At 45.9% G+C, this 19,746-nt stretch overlaps 2 protein-coding genes across 7 annotated transcripts in view; one reads left to right on the top strand and one right to left on the bottom strand.

The window, feature by feature from the left end:
• The window catches only part of SLC39A4 (solute carrier family 39 member 4), a 55,422-nt gene extending 46,437 nt beyond the window's left edge, over positions 1 to 8,985 (bottom strand). Inside the window, exon 1 of the mRNA XM_083449020.1 lies at positions 8,933 to 8,985. Within this exon, the coding sequence (XP_083305146.1) occupies positions 8,933 to 8,977 (45 nt within the window). The 5' untranslated portion in view covers positions 8,978 to 8,985. The remainder of the gene's footprint in view (positions 1 to 8,932) is intronic.
• Positions 8,986 to 10,454: 1,469 nt separating this feature from the next.
• The window catches only part of LOC310681321 (protein EFR3 homolog A), a 52,123-nt gene continuing 42,831 nt past the window's right edge, over positions 10,455 to 19,746 (top strand). For 2 of the 6 annotated variants that reach the window (XM_083449015.1, XM_083449013.1), the window contains exon 1: positions 10,455 to 10,570. The gene's annotated coding sequence lies outside the window, so the exon portion shown is untranslated. Of the gene's footprint in view, positions 10,571 to 14,714; positions 14,942 to 19,746 lie in introns of those variants that run through there. The other 4 variants (XM_083449016.1, XM_083449018.1, XM_083449017.1 and 1 more) reach the window with 4 other exon arrangements.

Raw genomic sequence — 19,746 nt, 5'->3', positions numbered from 1 at the left:
CATGTTAAAACCTCTTTCTCTCTCTTCTGCTCTGGGTGGGGTGGGGGAATAATTTCCCCACCCAGAGCAAAGTATTCTGCTGCTGCCATGCCTCTCCTCCTCCTTTCCCCCTACCTTCGTCACGCACCTTTTAAGTTAACTTCAATATTTGCCCACTTTCTTTCCACTTGCTTCTCTGCTCCCATTCATGGAAAGGAACCTGAGCTCTTTCGACATAGGAAGGGCCCCTGGGATTGCGTCATCATGGGTGGGGGGTTCCCCAGCGACTCCACTCCCGCCAGCTTCCTCATAGCTGGGATGCCTCAGGCCATACTGACCCAGAGGAGGAAGAACAGGATGTGTACCTGTGTGTCTGTATGGTGAGTGGACAGATGGCAAAATCTGGGCACCGCTGGGTTCTCGAGGGCAGAGAGAGGCTGCCTAAAGTCTTTCTGCCTCTTTCATAACACTATGGACACACGCAACGAAACTGAATGCTGGAAGATTCAGGGCGGGAGGCGGGGAAATGTAATTTGTTGCGCAATGCATAAACTGTGGAACTCACTGCCAAAGGAAGCAGTGATAGCCGTCAACTTGGGGTGACTTTAATAGAGAAAAGCGGATAGAGAAAAGTTTTCCTTCCTTTCTCGTAACTCAGGAACTCATGGGCATCCAATGAATTTGAATGCTGGGAAGACTGGGGACAGTTAAACTACACGGCACCTCGTTAACCTGTGGAACTCCCTCCCACAGGAAGCAGTGATGGCCACCAATTTGAATGGCTTTAAAAGAGGGCTGGACAATTTCACGAACAGGAAGAGCTGTTAACAGTGGAACAGTCTCCCTCTCCTTCCTCAGAGGTTTTTAAGTAGAGGTTGGATGGCTATCTGTCAGGAATGCTTTCTCCGAGATTCCTGCATCGCAGGGGGTTGGACTAGATCAGGCACCCCCAAACTCGGCCCTCCAGATGTTTTGGGACTACAATTCCCATCATCCTTGACCACTGGTCCTGTTAGCTAAGGAAGATGGGACTTGTAGTCCCAAAACATCTGGAGGGCCGAGTTTGGGGGTGCCTGTTTGGGTCCCTTCCAGCTCTAAGATTCTATGAGGCTATTGACGGCTATTGATGGCTACTAGCCAGGATGAGGCAGCAAGGCTTCTGAATCCCAGGTCCTGGAAGCCACAGAAAGGGAGAGGGCTCGTATTCAAATCCTGTTTGTTGGATTCTCACAGATTCTGGTTGGCCACTGTGAGAACAGGATTCTGGTTTCGATGGGCCACTGGCCTGATCCAGCAATCTCTTCTGATGTTATTGCCAGCGTCAAGCATGAAGGCAAAGGTAAAGGGACCCCTGACCATTAGGTAGAGTCACGGACGACTCTGGGGTTGTGGCGCTCATCTCGCTCTATAGGCCGAGGGAGCCGGCATATAGCTTTCGGGTCATGTGGCCAGCAGGACTAAGCCACTTCTGGCAAACCAGAGCAGCGCCGTTTACCTTCCCGCCGAAGCGGTACCTATTTATCTACTTGCACTTTGACGTGCTTTCAAACTGCTAGGTTGGCAGGAGCAGGGACCGAGCAACGGGAGCTCACCCCGTCACAGGGATTCGAACCCCCGACCTTCTGATCGGCACGTCCTAGGCTCTGTGGTTTAACCCACAGCGCCAATCATAGGACTTGCTAAATGGCTTTCTGTAGGGATGAGCTCCATGATCAAGATCCCCACAGGGAAACTGTTCCTGATCTGACTTCATCTCCGCCCGACTTGCAACTGATGTTACTTACATGTGCCATCAGATGTAAGGCCGGCAGGTGTGGTTTAGGGGAAGTGACCTTGTTGGCCAAACTGGCCCCCACGCCAAGTCAGATTTGGCCTTTGGGCTGGAGGTTCCCGACCTCTGACATAGCGCAGAGTTAATCTAAAGAATGAACAGGATGCCATCATGGCCTCTAACTTAGAGGCATCCAAAAGAGGATTAGACAGATTCCCAGAGGATATGTTTACCTAGGAGATCGCCTTGCTCCACGTCTGCCCACTCAGCCGCTTCAAATGGTGGAGGAACTGGCCCTTTTACAGCTGCCACATGATATCTGAATGACATTTGTAAGAACTTCCTCTTTTAGTGAGGCAGAATCTTTGGAACTCCCTGCTTCTTGACCCCAGGCCAGAGCCTTCACCACAGTCTTTCTGGCACCTGCTAAAAATATTTTTGTCGAGACGAGCCTTCCCAGATGCTTAGAAACCTGGTGCCAGTTTTAATCTGTCCCCAGCCTACTGTTGCCTTAACTTCCTGAAAGTTTCACATTATGGTGTATTCATGGTGCTGGAGGAGACTCTTAAGAGTCCCATGGACTGCAAGAAGATCAAACCGATCCATTCTGAAGGAAATCAGCCCTGAGTGCTCACTGGAAGGACAGATCCTGAAGCTGAGGCTCCAAGATTTTGGCCACCTCATGAGAAGAGAAGACTCCCTGGAAAAGACCCTGATGCTGGGAAAGATGGAGGGCACAAGGAGAAGGGGACGACAGAGGGTGAGATGGTGGGACAGTGCTCTCGAAACTACCAGCATGAGTTGGACCAAACTGTGGGAGGCAGTGGAAGACAGGAGTGCCTGGCGTGCTCTGGTCCATGGGGTCACGAAGAGTCGGACACAACTAAACAACTAAACAACCACAACAACATCTGAACTTTTTCGTAAACTGCTTTGAGGGGTGTTGTTGTTGTTTACAATCAAGCAGGGTATAATTTTTACAAAATAATGGGAATCCTAAGGGTGTGGGCGGCTATACTGTCAATGTCACTGTGCCCTTGATTGGCAGCTGTCCTCCTGCCCTGGTTGTGGGTCCTCCAGAGTCCTCTGGGACCAGCTACTCTCCAAAGGAAGGAGCTGGATTCTGCGGTCTCCCTTTGGTCTGATCCAGCAGCAGCGGAGTTCTTCTGACGTTCTTAACAGCAGCAGAAAGTTCCTGGAAAGCTTGTTTAGAGCTGCTGGGATCAGAGTGCGGACACTCCGAAGTCTAAGACCTTGTCTTCATGCCAACTTCTCCCCTGCCTTGTGTGAGATATGATGAGGAAGATTGCAGGTTATATAAGAAGTTTCGGCTTGAATCACCTCTGAACAGTAGTCTCTGGCTGACCTCCAGAAGTTCTCCTTGGCCGGTGTGAGGTCAAGGAGCAAATTGTCCCTCTTCCTGCAGTGTTCCGGGATATCACCCTGCTCCAAATTACTGAAAATGATGAAGATGTGGCCCCGGTGTGTGGCAGCCATGAAAAAGGCAAATTCCCATGCTAGGAATCATTAGGAAAGGAACTGAAAATAAAATCATGATGCCCTTATACAAATCTATGGTGCAGCTGGAGTGCTGTGTACAATTTCATTCACCTCGCCTCAGAAGGGATATTGCAGAGTTGGAAATAATAATAATAATAATAATAATAATAATAATAATAATAATAATTTATTATTTCTACCCCACCCATCTGGCTGGGTTTCCCCAGCCACTCTGGGCGGCTTCCAACACAAAACTAAAATACAGTAATGCATCAAACATTAAAAGCTTCCCTAAAGAGGGCTGCCTTCAGATGTCTTCTAAAAGTCTGGTGGTAGTTGTTCTCTTTGACATCTGGTGGGAGGGCATTCCACAGGGCGGGCGCCACCACCAAAAAGGCCCTCTGCCTGGTTCCCTGTAATTTGGCTTCTTGCAGTGAGGGAACCACCAGAAGGTCCTTGGAGCTAGACCTCAGTGTACAGGTAGAACGATGGGGGTGGAGACGCTCCTTCAGAAAAGGAAAGGTTCAGAAAATAAGCAAGGGGGTGGAGTCAGAGAGTCAGAGAGCTGGGAGTCAAGAAGCCAAGGGTCCGAGGGTCAGGAAGCAAGGAGTCACCAAGTCAAGGGTCCGAGGATCAAGAAGCAGGGAGTCATGAAGTCAGGTGTCTGAGGGTCAGGAAGCAAGGAGTCAAGAAGCCAAGGTTTAAGGATCAGGAAGCAAGAAGCCAAACGCAGCAAGGCAGGAAGCGTGTTGCTGTGGCAAAGAGTTGAAGGAAAATGCTGACCGTATATCCCTTCCCAGCTCTTGCCACCAGGTGCTTTGAGTTACCAATCGGCGTCACCTGTGAGGCCATGCCTTGCCTCTTCAGAACAAACTTAGGAAGGCCCCAGTCCTGCAGAGTCCTATTGGTCACAGGGCCTGGCTCCCGCATGCACACCTGACTATAGCTACCGGGGTTCTTTGGGGGAAGCAATGTGCCTTAAATATAGGGTGTGGCTGTGGTGTCAGTCCTCAAGTGTAGATGTGGCCTGAAGGAATGGCCCCCTGTTGACTGTTCATTCTTCTCCATGCAATCTTCTTTTCCATGCATCCATTAACGCTGGCAGCCCAGCTGATAAATTGCACAGCCCATCCATCACCAGAACATGTTGTTACCTCCCTGGGCTCAGCTAGGTCTGGCCTGGGTGGCAATGGGCACATGCGCCGCAGCACAGACACACGACTCAAAGCTGCTGCTGCCACTGCCAGAAGCAGCCAAAACATTGCCCCATTGGTGCTCACGGTCTCCAGATTACGCTGTGAGATGAAGCCAACGGCTTCGGCAGCGTTGGGAAGCGGATGCGGGAGTCCTAGAGACAGTGACTTGTGGGAAGTTTCGGGACAGATAAAAGGAAGCATCTCTCCCAGCAGCGCATGTTTAAACTGAGGAACTCCTTGCCACAGGAAGCCGGGATGGCCTCCAAGCTAGATGGCTTTAAAAGAGGATGAGACAAATTCATAGAGGAGAAATATCAGGAATTGTGGGTAGGAAGGTGGAAATATCTAAATTAATGGTTCTTATTAGCCTGAGTAGAACCGAGTTAGAAACAAAAGAGGAATGTAAATGGGTAACATTGATGGCAATTGCAGCCAGACAGGTTATAGCAAGTAATTGGGAAAATGCAGAAGAGCTAGGGTTGAACCAATGGAGGGAAAAACTGAAAAATATTATAATCTTAGAATATCTAACTGTGAAGTTATACAAAATGAATGGGTTTAAGATCAGTGAGAAGGAGGAGGATTGGTTTGAGAAGATATTGAATTATTTGAGCAGGTTTGAACAATTTGGGGCAATTAAAATGCTAAAAGTTAAATAAACCTTGTGGAGGGAGGAGTGTTAATATATATAGAATTGTACATATGGTTGATCTGAATATGTTATTATTGATTAGGTATACCCAATGCATCAGCCACCTGGAGGGTTTCACTGTTTGTGTTTCGGTTGTTGGTAAAATAATAATAATAATAATAATAATAATAATAATAATAATAATAATAATTATTCATGGAGGAGGAGAGGGCTACTGATGGCTCCTAGACAGGATGGTTCTGCTCTGTCTCCAAAGCTGGAAGTACCAAGGCTTCTGAATATCAGTTAATGGAAGATGCAGGAGGGAAGAGGGCTCTTGTGTTCAAATCCTGCTTGTGGGTTTCCAGTTGCCCACTGTGAGAACAGGGCCCTGGCCTGATCCAGCAGGCTCTTGTTTGCCCTGACGTGCTTCCTGCACCTTATTGCCTCTCTCCTTCCCCAGGTGGGAGCCCTTTGCCTGCTGCCTGCCCCCCATTATCAGCTGTTGACGCCAGACTTTGGAAGAAGCATTGATAACACACCTCGTAAATGCAGTCATGGGGCTCAGACTTTACCAGTTGGTGGAGTTCAGCTGGCAGTCACCTGGGTGCAAAGATACCTGGAGCGTGGAATAAACAAACGGCACGGTTTGAGGGTCAGCGGGTACCTAATGCACGAAGTTCAGCCTCTCTGAGCAGATTAGATGCACAGCAGTCCAGTTTTAAAAATCATCTATCCTTTCAGGGAGCAATCCTAACTGCCCTCTTTCTCCATCCACAAAGCCCAGTAGGGCTTTTCAGTAGCGCCACATCTGGGCAACAGCCAGGGCAGAAGGCAGAGGTGGCAAACAGAGATCGCTACTGCTGGCGGATTCCACTTCTGTCCACTGATGGAAGGCCAAGAGAAGCCTGCAGGTCAATGCCAACTGCCACCCAGCCATCCAGCCCAAAACAAAGAAGGTTGGCTTAGTTTGTTGGTTAATTAGGTCTGCTGGCTAATTAATTAATTTCAACAGGGGCAAATGGATGGTTCTACACTTACGCAGAAATAACCAGATGCTTTTCTGACGATCCCTCGTAGCCGAGTAAGATTGTCTTCCATAAACACGGTCTTAACAATGAGTCCGTAAGTGACTGTGGAGGCCAATTCTGGATCCACACATCCCTCTACAGTGGGGACCTTGGTTTCCAGGCGGGAGTTGATCACGGTGTGGATTTGCCAAGCATGCTTTCCTCTCAGCACGTTTCTCCCTTGCGTCCTGAGTTCGAGTGTCTTCAAAGCCTGTGACACCTTTGGTAAAGGCTGTTCTCCAACTGGAGCACTCGTAGGCCAGTGTTTCCCAGCTGTCAAGTGTGTATACTACATTTTTAAAGATTTGCCTTGAGACAGCCTTTAAACCTCTTTTGTTGACCACCAGCAATATGCTTTCCATTTTTAAGTTAGAATAGAGAAGTTGCTTTGGAAGACGCTAATCAGGCATCCACACAACATGACCAGTCCAACGAAGTTGATGTTTGAAGAATCGTCGCTTCAACACTGGTGATCTTTGCTTCTTCCAGAACACTGGTATTAGTTCGCCTATCTTCCCAAGTCATGTGTAAAAAATTTTGGAGACACCGTTGATGGAATCTTTCGAGGAGTTGGAGATGGTGTTTGTAAGTGGTCTATGTTTCACAAGCATACAGTAAGTTTGGTAGTACAATAGATTTGTAAACAAGCATTTTGATTCCCCTGCAAATGTCCTGGTCCTGACACATTCTGCATTTCAATCGGGAGAAAGCCGCACTCGCAGAGCTCAGGCGATGCTGGATTTCGGCATCAATGTTGGCCCTTGTGGAAAGATAACTGCCTAGGTAGGAGAAGTGATCGACATTTTCCAACGTTATACCATTGAGTTGGATTTGTGGCACTGCAGATGCACACCTGACTTGGCAGCAGTACATGTGAAAAGGATCTAGGCATCTTGGTGGACCACAAGCTAAACATGAGTCAAGAGTGTGATGCAGCAGCAAAAGTAGCTAATGCTATTCTAGGCTGCATCAACAGAAGTCTAGTGTCCAGATCAAAGGAAGTAATTGTACTGATCTATTCTGCCTTGGTCAGACCACAGCTGGAAGACAGTGGTACCTCGGGTTAAGTACTTAATTCGTTCCGGAGGTCCGTTCTTAACCTGAAACTGTTCTTAACCTGAAGCACTACTTTAGCTAATGGGGCCTCCTGCTGCTGCCGCTGCGCAATTTCTGCTCTCATCCTGAAGCAAAGTTCTTAACCCGAGGTACTATTTCTGGGTTAGCAGAGTCTGTAACCTGAAGCGTATGCAACCTGAAGCGTATGTAACCCGAGGTACCACTGTAATGTGTCCAGTTCTGGGTGCCACAATTTAAGAAAGATGTTGTGCAAAGAAGGGTGTGCAAAGGAATGTGTGCAAAGGTGGGTGACCAAAATGTTCAAGGGTCCAGAAACCAAGCCTTATGAAGAATGCTTGAGGGAGTTGGGCATGGAGAAGAAAATACTGAGAAGTGATATACATTTGTCCATAATCGTTTTATCCATGGGTAGGCAAACTAAGACCCGGGGGCCGGATGCGGCCCAATCGCCTTCTAAATCCGGCCCGCGGATGGTTAAGGAATCAGCGTGTTTTTACATATGTAGAGTGTGTGCTTTTATTTAAAATGCATCTCTGGGTTATTTGTGGGGCATAGGAATTCATTCATCCCCCCCAAAAAATATAGTCTGCCCCCCACAAGGTCTGAGGGACAGTGGACTGGCCTCCTGCTGAATAAGTTTGCTGATCCCTGTATTATCTTTATGCTGCCTTTCCATAGTTCAAACAATGTTCAAGGTGTCTCGTAAAACGAACAAAATTACTAATTCTAAACGTAACAAAAGCAGTCATGGGCAATAAATAAAACATCGAGAAGTACACATGCAAAGTAAATCATAAGCTCTCAAATAAAGATACAAATAAGTAGCCTGGAGAAGAGACGGTTAAGGGGTGATATGATAGCCATGTTCAAATATATAAAAGGATGTCACATAGAGGAGGGAGAAAGGTTGTTTTCTGCTGCTCCAGAGAAGCGGACACGGAGCAATGGATCCAAACTACAAGAAAGAAGATTCCACCTAAACATTAGGAAGAACTTCCTGACAGTAAGAGCTGTTTGACAGTGGAATTTGCTGCCAAGGAGTGTGGTGGAGTCTCCTTCTTTGGAGGTCTTTAAGCAGAGGCTTGACAACCATATGTCAGGAGTGCTCTGATGGTGTTTCCTGCTTGGCAGGGGGTTGGACTCGATGGCCCTTGTGGTCTCTTCCAACTCTAGGATTCTATGATTCTAAGTAATTTGTATTACTTATCTCCCACAAACAACACCCCAGGCCAAGCAGCCTCAGCTTCTGCAGCTGGAGTCAATCAGGGACCCGTTCTTCCAGCCCAAGTGGGAAATGATTGTGCTGCCTGCATGCTGAGTAGAGCCCATGGCTCTTTTAACATGCTCTTGAGAGACCAGAGCAGCTCTGCTTTCTGAGATTTCCAAATGCAAGGCACCTCCGGGCCTATATATGTACTAAAGAGCACCTGCACCATCTGGTGGTCACTACCTGATGTGACCACTTCAATCGGTTTGACTAGTATTGTATTCAGAATAGCAGTTAAAATCGAAGCAGTTAATACATTTCTGGATAGCAATGAGCAGGTCTGCTACAACGTCTGAAGCCAGAGCTCCACGTTCAAAGATGCATCACACCTGCCACGTTTTGTTTCTGCTTTTCTTTTTCAGAAGAGATTTCCTCCAAAGGACCGAATCTCAAATTCTCAGGGCAAGCGCCTTACATTTTTCAACAGGTTGCCATACTTACTGCCAGGCATTGTTGATGGGAAGCTTGGCTCCTATTTTCCACCATGTGATAAACTGCAAGAGAAAAAAGAAAGTCATCACTTGGTGCAGCTGATGGTATTAACAGGCTTACAACTAACTCCCGCTGAACAGTGAAGAGAGTGTAATAAACCAAAATCTGCCCTTATTCCCTTATGGAGGACACAAGAGCCCATATAGAGTCCTTTGTAGGTTCTCCATCAGTCGGAGAAAATAAGAGGCCAACCAGAGAATATTGAGAAGCAAAGCAGCTAGTAAGCCTGATCTTTATTGGACTGTTGCAACAGGGTGCTCCCCTCACACGCAGGAGGAGGAGGAGGACCCAGAACCGAGGTGTGCCCACCCTTATTTAGATATTTTAAATTGCCTTCCCTGGTGCTCAAGACAACGCCCCCAAACATCATACCTACATCACAGAAAAGGCGGTCTACAACAGAAATCTGAGTGCGTTATCCTGTCTGGCAAGGTATCTGTTAGTGCTCACTTGATTGGATACCCTGGGGAGCCTGGCCAGTCTTTTGTAATGATAAATACTGTACTTCGTTCCTGAGCCAGGTCAGAGGCTCACCCTATTCATACACAGACATACCCTTAAGACAGGATTTGTGAACAAAAAGACAATAGGGCGGCTTTTCCATTTTCCGTCGACCTTGCAGAGAAATATTTGAGGTCAATTTGGGAGGGACAAAATGGTTTCAGGACTTTTTCTGTGGGGTTTCAGACATGTGGTTTATATATGCCGTTATGAACATTTATCATATATATATATATATGTATATGTGTATATATATATATATATATATATGTATATATATATATATATATGTGTGTGTGTGTGTATATATATATATGTGTGTGTGTGTGTGTGTGTATATATATATATATATATATATGACAATAATTTTTTTATTTCAAGAGAATAAGATCCCATTGAAGACAGCAGCACGGAGCTAAGCGCTCAGCACCCAGAGACAACCCACCCAGCCCCTAATCCTGTTCACAAGCAGTGCCAGATTTACATATAAGCTAAACAACCTATAGCTTAGGGCCCCGTTCTCTTGGGGCCCCCCCCAAAAAATTCACTATTAATATACTTCTTCTTGATTGTATTTCAGTTCCACAATTACTTTGATAAAATACATATTTTGTGATGTGCAAATGGCTTGAGATACCTATTAGGTCCATAAATGACCATATAGCATCTATTCAACCCAAAAAACAGGGGCAATTTGCTACTGACGAAGGACAGCTGGCCATAGAAAGGGCCCCGTTCCCTTCAGGCGCTGAGGGCCTCCTCAAACCTCAATCCGGCCCTGCGGCTGGCCTACCTCACAGGCTTGTTGTGAGGGCAGAAACGTTCCTGCGCATGCGTGAGAGCTCCTTGGGCTATCAACGCGCAAGCAACTAAACTGATAAATACATATGAGGAAAGGAAGAGCGTCGCCGCGGGGTCGGTCTAGATGACCCTGGGCGGCGCGGGAACCCCTTCACGCGAAGGCGGCGCTGAGGCGAGGGACTACAGCGCCCACAATGCACCGCGCGCGGCGGCCGAGCCTCCCGGAGGCCCCGAGAGGCGGGCCAAGATGGCGGCGGCGCCTGCTCTGAGGCGGAGGCCCCGGCGGTGAGTCCTGCCCTGGGGGGGGGGGGCGGCGGGAGGGGACGAAATATTAGCCTTATTATCGCTATTATCGTCATTATTTGCTAAATCCCCGCCCTCTCCCTGTGAGGGAATGCGGGGTCTGGGGTCTTTCCCTCCCCCCAAAAAGATACCGCTCCCCCCTTATTCGCTTTGGGGTTGAGGGGGGGCACCCCATGGAGCTCAAAGTCCAAAGGCAGGCAGCCCCCCCCCCCGGACACGCTTCTCTGCCTGTGTTTTCACACACACACACACACACACCAGGGGGGTGGACTAGATGTCCCTTGGGGTTCCCTTCCTAGCCCTCCTTCCCCCTCAGTTCCATTATTGTATCCTGTGAGAGGCCTTGATCGGGGGTTGGGGGCGGGGAACATGCGCGCTTCCTCGCTTTTTAAGGGTATGTGTGAGAGTTTTACTTTATTATTATTATTATTATTATTATTATTATTATTTATACCCCGCCCACCTCACTGGGCTTCCCCAGCCACTCTGGGCGGCTTCCAATTTTTTTAGATCCAATTTATTAATTTTATAATCAAAAAAACCAAAAAAGAAGATCACAATCAAAAATTTAAATCATTCGTCTTCATTGACTTCCCTCCACTCCCCCTCCTGGTTCCATTGTTTTATACTTCTTCATGCACGTCCGTCAAATCTTATATTCTTAGCAGTCCAATTTTAAAGCCTTGTTCATGTTGTCACAAGTGACCTTTAGAAGTTTCATGTAAAAGCCTGCACACAAGGCTTGTAAAGTGTGCATTAAACATCTCCCCCCCCTTTTAAAAAAGAATCAATGTCCTTTTTCTTTCTTGGGTTTCCAATGATCTAATATGTCCTGCATATAGTTGCTATTAATTTGATTCTGAATTGATTTTAGAATGAATTGATTTTAGAATGCATTTTGATTAATAGATTGTGATTTTATGTAAATTGTGTTACTTTTACTGTTGTTAGCCACTCTGAGCCTGGCTTTGGCTGGGGAGGGTGGCATAGAAATAAAATTTTATTATTATATTATTATAGTTCATTAATTTGTTTTGCCAAACTTTTTCTTCTCTGTGAGAGTTTTTCTGATGGGGGGGGGGGAGTGTTGAGTTTTTGTATCTGAGCCCCCCTTCCTCCTTCCCCCTATCTGCCTTTCTCTCCCCTCCACCAAGTTGGAGTGTAAACCTGCTCGCCAGTAGAACCATTGCCTCCCACTCCCCAAAATGGGGTTACTGTTTCTTTCCAGGAAGCATTTCTTGGAGGTTTCTAAGCAATCTGTCCTGGATGCTTTCGTTGAGATTCCTGCGAAGATGCTAGAATATTTAGAACTTGCGAAAATGACTGGGAGAATAAGAGGAGACTCAAATCTGGGAGTCAGTAAAGATAGGACAATATTCAAAGAATATCTTCAAAAGTATAGTCGAACCTTGGTTTACGTAACCCTCTAGTTACGTAAACTTTGGGATGCATGCGCGGCAAACGTGGAAGTATTTTACGAGGTTTCACTGTGCATGCATGCGCAGAAGCGGTCCTCAGGTTGTGGAAACCTCGGGATCCGATCGGACCCCCGGAATGGATCCTGTCCGCAACTGCAGGTACCACTGTACTGTGATAATGCAAAGCTCCTGACAAATTTTGATTGAATCTTGAAATATAAGGAAATTACAAAAGTCAAAATTTTCCTGATAAGTAATGGGAAAATAATAATGAAGTGCGTATAGAACAGTAAGATGTAATAAGTGCAATGAGGTGAATCAAAAGTTACAGTGTGTGTTATGCTAAATGTGTAATGTTGTTAGTTTATGGTCTGTTTAAGTTTGAGGGTTTTTTGGTCTATATTCGATGTAAATTGTTTTGCAAAAAAGAAAAAGAAAAAAGAGAGATTCCTGCATTGCAGGGGGTTGGGCTGGATGACCCCGCGGGGTCCCTTCCGACTCCACGATTCCGTGATCCTGCCAGCATCTGCTTGCTTTGTTTCGGTTTTAAAAGCTCCCTCACCACCTAACGGTTAAAAACTCCCAAGTGGCGAAGTTGGGGCACCCCTTGTCCCCACAGGGTCTCTGCAGAGGGAAGTGTGCGCAAAGAAGGAATGCTCCAACTTCTTCTTTGCCCCCCACTTCCTGCTCTCTTGTGGCAACTCAAGAGCCTGGGGCTGCCACCCTCCTCTGCTGTTAGAATGGCAGAGTTGGAAGGAAAGGGCCCCCTGAGGGCCATCTAGCCCAACCCCCTGCAGTGCAGGCAAAACATCCCTGGCAGATGACCATCCAATTTATGCTTACACCTCGCTGCTTTCCAAAAACACAGGCTTCTGTGTCTACACTGAAGGGGTGTCTTGGTATTGCTAAGGGAACCTGGTGAGCAAAACCCAGCATGGCAGAACGCCCTTGGTTGTAGGCAATGGCCTTAGTAAGGCGGGGCAAAAATCACATCTGGCTCTTCAGGATATTGCCAGAGAGAACAGCTCGCCGTGAATTACAAGAAAACCAAAGTCATGGTTTTCTCAAGAAACTATAGGGCCCCTGCATGGCGCATGGACAACCAGCTAATTGAGCAGGTCAGAGTTTTCAAATATCCTGGCTTTATTTTCTAGTCTACGGGGTTACGGGGAGCACACCAGAAATGTGCAAAAGAAAAAGCGTCCCAAAGCGCCAAAATTCTGACATGCTTTTTCCGCACAAAAGGTGGTAAACATATACCATCAGTCCTGGAAGTGTTCCAAGCTGAACCCCTAGCACAGCTATGATATGGGGCTCAGGTTTGGACAGGCACTCACCTTGGATCTTGATTTAAAACCCTGAAATGTGTTTTATATAACTGACTTTTTATTTCTATTCTTTGTATATCGTATTGTTGTTTTATTGTTATGGCTGACGCAAATAAAGATTCATTCAATCGCATCTTGCCCAGTCTCCCACTCCTGCTCTTCCTTAAGATTTGCCAGCCTCACAAGAACTTCGTGACTTTGGCTAGCTCAGCTAGCCTCGAGTTCTTGCATATCTGTGTATGAGATGGTGCCCATTTCACAGATGGCACAGTAACCTCTTCTGTGCTCTGCATTGAATTGATTCAGACCTTGTCTTTAGGCACTAGTGAGTGAGTGGAGGGGCAGAGGGCTTCTTCTTCCATCCTCTGCGCCCCATATGGAAGCCTAAAGGGGTGCCTTCAAACAGAAGCCCCAGCCTCTACACTCAGAGTAGGGCTGGTAGAGGGGAGGCTGGGCTCTCCATCCCTCCTCTGATAATCTCCCAGCTCACTAGTAACTTTGCAGGCTTTTTTGTAAAGTTTTTTCATTTCATTTTATAATGTATCTCTTCCTTTTTGGCCATCCCTCGTAGCCAAGTAAGATTGTCTTCCATAAACACGGTTTTAACAATGAGTCCGTAAGTGACTGTGGAGGCCAATTCTAGATCCACACGTCCTTCTACAGTGGGGACATTGGTTTCCGGGCAGGAGTTGATCATGGTGTGGATTTGCCAAGCGTGCCTTCCTCTCAGCACGTTTCTCCCTTGTGTCCTGAGTTTGAGTGTCTTCAAAGCCTGTGACACCTTTGGTAAAGGCTGTTCTCCAACTTGAGCGCTCGCAGCCCAGTGTTTCCCAGTTGTTGGTGTTTATACTACATTTTTTTAACGGAGAGAACAATTGTAACTGCAGACGAAAATTAAAAGAAGAAAAGCAAAACTCTAGAATAGGCATGCAGAATGAGTACAATTCATCTTCATTTCATTTCTATACAGCTTTATACTTTATAAGAAAAAATCTCAACGTGGTTTACAGCCCATTAAATCATCAAATCAAACAACCCAGAATAAAACAAATTCAGGCTTCGAGGAAAACCTTGCAGATCCTTTTCTAAGTGACATTTTGGTTTCCCCTTATTTATTTACCTGCCTCATTTATATAGTTGCCGCATAGCAGAAGTACTCTAGGAAGCCAGTGTTAAAATAATGAAGTCCAAGTAAAGACTATCAAAGTTATCAGATTATGAATATTTGTGGCCATATTGTCAAGGCTGCTGAATGGCTGAGTCAAAGCCCATCCCCTTACCTCTCTTTAGCTACCGTACTTGGATTGTTGGTGAGAGACAGCTGAGAGGTAACTAAATACCTCTATTCAGCCTTATGGAACAATTTCCTATTGTTGCTTCACTATAGAACTCTTCTCAGCCAAGACGGTTTCTTTAGGTCCTAAGGAACAGGTATTTATTGTCTATAATCCACAATATGCTCTCAGTTTTTTAAAAAGTGCAACTGCCAGTATCAGTGTATCCTGGTGGAGTTTAACAGCGCATGATGTTGCTCAGGGTTTTTCTCTGGAGACTGTGCTACAATTGAAGTGACCCCAAGGGACCCCTCACTTCTGGTGCATCGCCAGGCAAGTGCTGTCGCTGCGTGTTTGTACAAGCCTGCCAAAGTGTACAGATAGGTTTTCTGCATTAAGTTTTCCGCATTAAGTTATCAGTGATACACTTTTCTAAAACATTTGGTTGCCCAGATCCCTCGAAATGTGATCTTCATTCCTAGAATCATTTGAAATGTTCTACCCTGAGCACAGGTAGCTCTTTGGAAGTTAAAATAGTTCTAAATTGTCGTGGTTTTTTCAACCTTCTAAACTGGAAAATGCTCCGGGGTTTGTTGGCACTGTAATCACAGCAGAGGCAAATGACAGTTTTGCCGTGTTGCGAATGAGGCTGGCTCTAGGGCTGTGCCCTTGGCTGCATAATTCTGTGCCGTCCTTCCTCTCTGAGGAACTGGCGCACTAAGATGCTGTGTGTCCTGCCAAGGTGGGTCTCTCTCTCTTTGTATCAGCGACAAGGCGTGGAAGGACAGGGGCTGCTTTGTTCTCCTTGGGGTGATTGTCAGGACTTTGGCACAGCTTTGGGTGACAGTGCGGGTACTTCGTAGCGTTGGGTGGTGGTGATTCTAGGATTTTGTGAGATAAAATGATGGCACGGAGTGACAGTTTCTCTGATGGTGTAGTGGGAAGGTCATTGCAGGATGCGGTTTTTGCCTCTAGAAAAAAATGTGCAAGGCAGGAAGGATTTTTTTTTAAAAAAGCTACCTTAAACAGTTCTTGGAAAATATTGTCGGGAATTTCTAGCTGGGCATTTCAGAACTTTTTTCCACAAAGAAAAGAACATGTGGTTATGGAACAAAGAATAAACCATTCTTTTTTTGAGCATAGTGTTGGAAACCTCTGTTACTGAAAAGGATGCAAAGATCCAAACTCAGCTTTGATGAAGAAACATTAAAGTAAGGTATTTCCCCCCTCCCAAACTATATTATTATTACAAGCTGTCATTAATTTTAACTTTTACAGCTCCCACAATGAATATTTTAAAGATTGCCGTTCTTTTTCTCCCTTTTCTCTATTCACATGATGTCTTGAAAAGAAAATGTATTTTGAGGATTTTTCCCCTGAAAAGATGGCATTGGTGCACTGTTTAAATTGGGGCATTTAAACAAAAACACATTTTTTTAATTCAGTGAAGGTTGTGATTAAAAGTCAGATAAGGCAAAAAGAAAACCACAATTGGATGGAAAGCCAGTTAAATGCATGGTTGCTATATAGGTTAAGTCACACAGATTGCTCTGTATTCTACGTATGAGGGGATGCAGATGGCATGGCCTTTCCTAAAATAACATAGTTTTGTCTTGTAGCAAGTAGAGTGGGAAGTGTAGTTTTCCAGTCAGCTATCTGTCTAGGTAGATAGCAGATTGCACCTCTGTAATAATGAATATGCAGCGGTCTTTAGACAATTTTAAAACCATATTCCCCCCCCCCCATGCTTGCTGTTAAGACAGTTTTGTAAGCCTGTTATGTAAGGTTACGATGGCACTGGGATGAATCCTGGCCTCCAGAGTCCCAACTCAACTGTCCATTAGTCCATGCAATTTAGATACTGTCTCTGAGTGAAGAAGGAGAACTAGCGACAAGCTTTCCTGGGTACCGTATGATGCATCCGTGCGTTAAGGGATATGAACTGTTTGCTTCCCTTCTGACTCTTTCATTCAGTTAGTTCTTGTCTGTCACTCTGCAGTAAAAAAATAAACATATGTTGGGGTCACCAGAGCAGCAGAATCCGCACAGTTGCTGCAGATTCCAACCTTTTGGTTCCAAAACTTCGTATTTAGTTGCTCTGTAAGAAACATTTGTAGACTAAAGGAGGGCAGGTGTAGCTTGAATGCAGATGTAGCTTAAATGCTCCAGAACATGAGTACCTGACGAGGGAGTCTGCCGCATCGCACCCATGTGGTGGGAAACATGAGCCCCAGGTAGTGGAGCATTTGACTGGATTTTAGATGATCAGAACAACTGCTTGTAACATGCTCTGGTACAAGGTGCCCTATGGCCTAGATGCTGCTGAGCCATAAAATCCCTAATCTACTTCAGTCCATCTGAGTATCAGTTCTAGGATTCTCAAGCAGAAGCTCCCAGAAATTAACAGCTCAAGTTATTAGCTGTTGCGTGAATATTTAAATCTTCTGCTTCCTACCCACGTGGTTGCATGTCCTCCTCACACATTTTTGTTTCGTTTTGCCTGCAAAATAAATCTTTGGAAGGCCAGCAGTAGATGAAACACCACAAAACCCATCCGGTTTCTTTATATCTCAGCCTAACTTACTTAGCAGGGTTGTTGTGAGAATAAAATTCTACAATCCAGTGTACGCTGCCCTGTCAAAACCTTGGAAAAAGAGGACACGCATTTGATAATGTTATTTTGCTACTAGTAATAGAACTTGTTGTAAGGCAGTTTTTGTGCGTCGTCTGTCCTTCACAGTCCGCTCCATTTCCACATTGCTCCATCCCACTTATTTTTGTGCAAGGCAAGATGTGGCCTGAGAGATACCCACCTGCATTTTCCATTGTTTTTAACCTCTGTCAGAGCAGCAATATTTTAAAAGAAATGTTTGAACTCTGCCTTTATGCTTGGGGCAATCAGCAACAGCACATGGTCAAGCTAGCTAGCTCATTTTATGTATGTTCATGGCTTCTTCTTCTTCTTCTTTTGGCCTTTGAGGTCTGACAGTCATTAAGATTGAATTTTGATTATGGTATGGCCGATCACGAAATCAGAGGCATTAATTAAAGCCCTGCTGCTCATAGACAAGACAGCAGAAGTGTACCCACAAAAGCCAGGGAAGCTGTTACATAATTGACACCACCCACAGACATAGTTTCGCTTCCTCTGTTGTGTTCCTTTGCTTCTTCTGTACACGTGCCTTCTTCCCACAGTTGTGCAAAGAGGCATTTATCTTTTCGGTTTTGCCTCAGAGGGCAAAAGAAGAAGAAGAAGAAGCCATGAACATACATAAATATGTATGTTCTTTAAAATATTGCTGCTCTGACAGATGGAAAATGCAGGTGGGTATCTCTCAGTCCATCCATCCCCTGCCTTCTTGAGCTCTGTACAAGATCACATTAAGAAAGGAATGTCAGAGGGGATGCATGTTGATTGTGAGGGATGCAGAAAATATAGTTCCTGTGTAGAAAACTAAGGCATAATTCACCTCGGAGTTCTGCGCAAACTCCCCTGCGGCTCTCAGGAGCTTCAGAAAAGCTGTGGTCGTGCCCTTGCTCAGCTTTTTTCCATTTCATTGGGACTTGTGCAGAGAAGGGAATTATCCAGTTGAAGTGCATCCTATTTCTCTACTTGAAAGCTTCCCCAAGGCAAGATTTAGAAAGGTTTGCACCACTGAACTCTGGCACGTATGCAGTTGCTCCAAACCCTACACTGAAATGTATTAATAACCAAATTTAATAGTGTTAAGCTTAATGACTAACATTAAAAAGGTAAAGGTGGTTGTTGTTTAGTCGTTTAGTCATGTCCGACTCTTCGTGACCCCATGGACCAGAGCTCGCCAGCACTCCTGTCCTCCACCACCTCCCGCAGCTTGGTCAAACTCATGTTGGTAGCCTCGAGAACACCGTTCAACCATCTTGTCCTCTGTCATCCCCTTCTCCTTGTTCCCTCAATCTTTCCCCCCTGACCATTAGGTCCAGTCGCGGACGACTCTGGGGTTGTGGTGCTCATCTCGCTCTATTGGCCGAGGGAGCCGGCGTACAGCTTCCGGGTCATGTGGCCAGCATAACTAAGCCGCTTCTGGCAAACCAGAGCAGCGCATGGAAACATCATTTACCTTCCTGCCAGAGCGGTACCTAGTTATCTACTTGGACTTTGACGTGCTTTCAAACTGCTAGGTGGGCAGGAGCTGGGACCGAACAACGGAAGCTCACCCCGTCGCAGGGATTCGAACCGCTGACCTGGATGGGGATTCAAACTGCCAAACTTCTGATCGGCAAGCCCTAGGCTCTGTGGTTTAGACCACAGCGCCATCTGCGTCCCATAACTAACATGATTTGGCCTTATATCTAGGCGTTGGATGGTGATACCCTAAACATGGGCAGTTTCTCTTTTCTAATAGAGTGGAGCCTGTTTAAGACTTCTGCCGCCTGCCCTGTGATCTTGGACATGTTTACTTGGGGAGAGAATGCTATTAAATCCAGTGGGAGTTGCTCTCATGTAATTGTGTATCGGACTCCGCCTTTCGAAAGGTCTGGAGGCACATGGCACAGCTTCGTTCAGAAGCTAAGCAGATTTGGCCCTGCGAACAGCCTGAGTGGAAAGACCGCCTGGCAGCCCGAGGGGAGCTGCTCTGAGCTCCTCCAGAAAGGGGCATCAGTGTAAGATCTAAATATTAACTCCTGGATGATCAGAGAGGGCCTCTTTTCCAGGTTCCCCATCACCTGGAGGCAGTGGTTAGTTGTCTGGGAAAAGGGCATTTTTAGCAGTGACACCCCAATTTTGAAATTCTCACCCAATAGAGGATTTCTCCAGTGCCTACTCTGATGTCTTTCTGGAGCTGGGCAAAGACTTTTATATTTTCCCAGGTTTTTAGCTCTTGCTAATCTGTTTTGTTTTGGCCTTCATTTCATATCTTTATGCTGCTTTGAAAGATCTCCCTTGTTTCCGAATGTGAATTCTGATTGATGTATTTTATCAAAGTAATTGTGGAACTGAAATACAATTAAGAAGAAGTATATGAATAGTAATGGGGGGGGGGGCAGGAGAGTGGGGCCCTAAGTTATAGCTTGTTTAGCTTATACGTAAATCCAGCACTGCTTGTGAACAGGACTAGGGGCTGGGTGGGTTGTCTCCGGGTGCTGAGCGCTTAGCT

The sequence above is a fragment of the Podarcis tiliguerta genome, assembly GCF_965153285.1.
Source record: "Podarcis tiliguerta genome assembly, chromosome: 7".
Lineage (NCBI taxonomy): Eukaryota > Metazoa > Chordata > Lepidosauria > Squamata > Lacertidae > Podarcis > Podarcis tiliguerta.
Note: the sequence above shows the minus strand (reverse complement) of the source record. Positions and strands in the feature narration are given on the sequence as shown.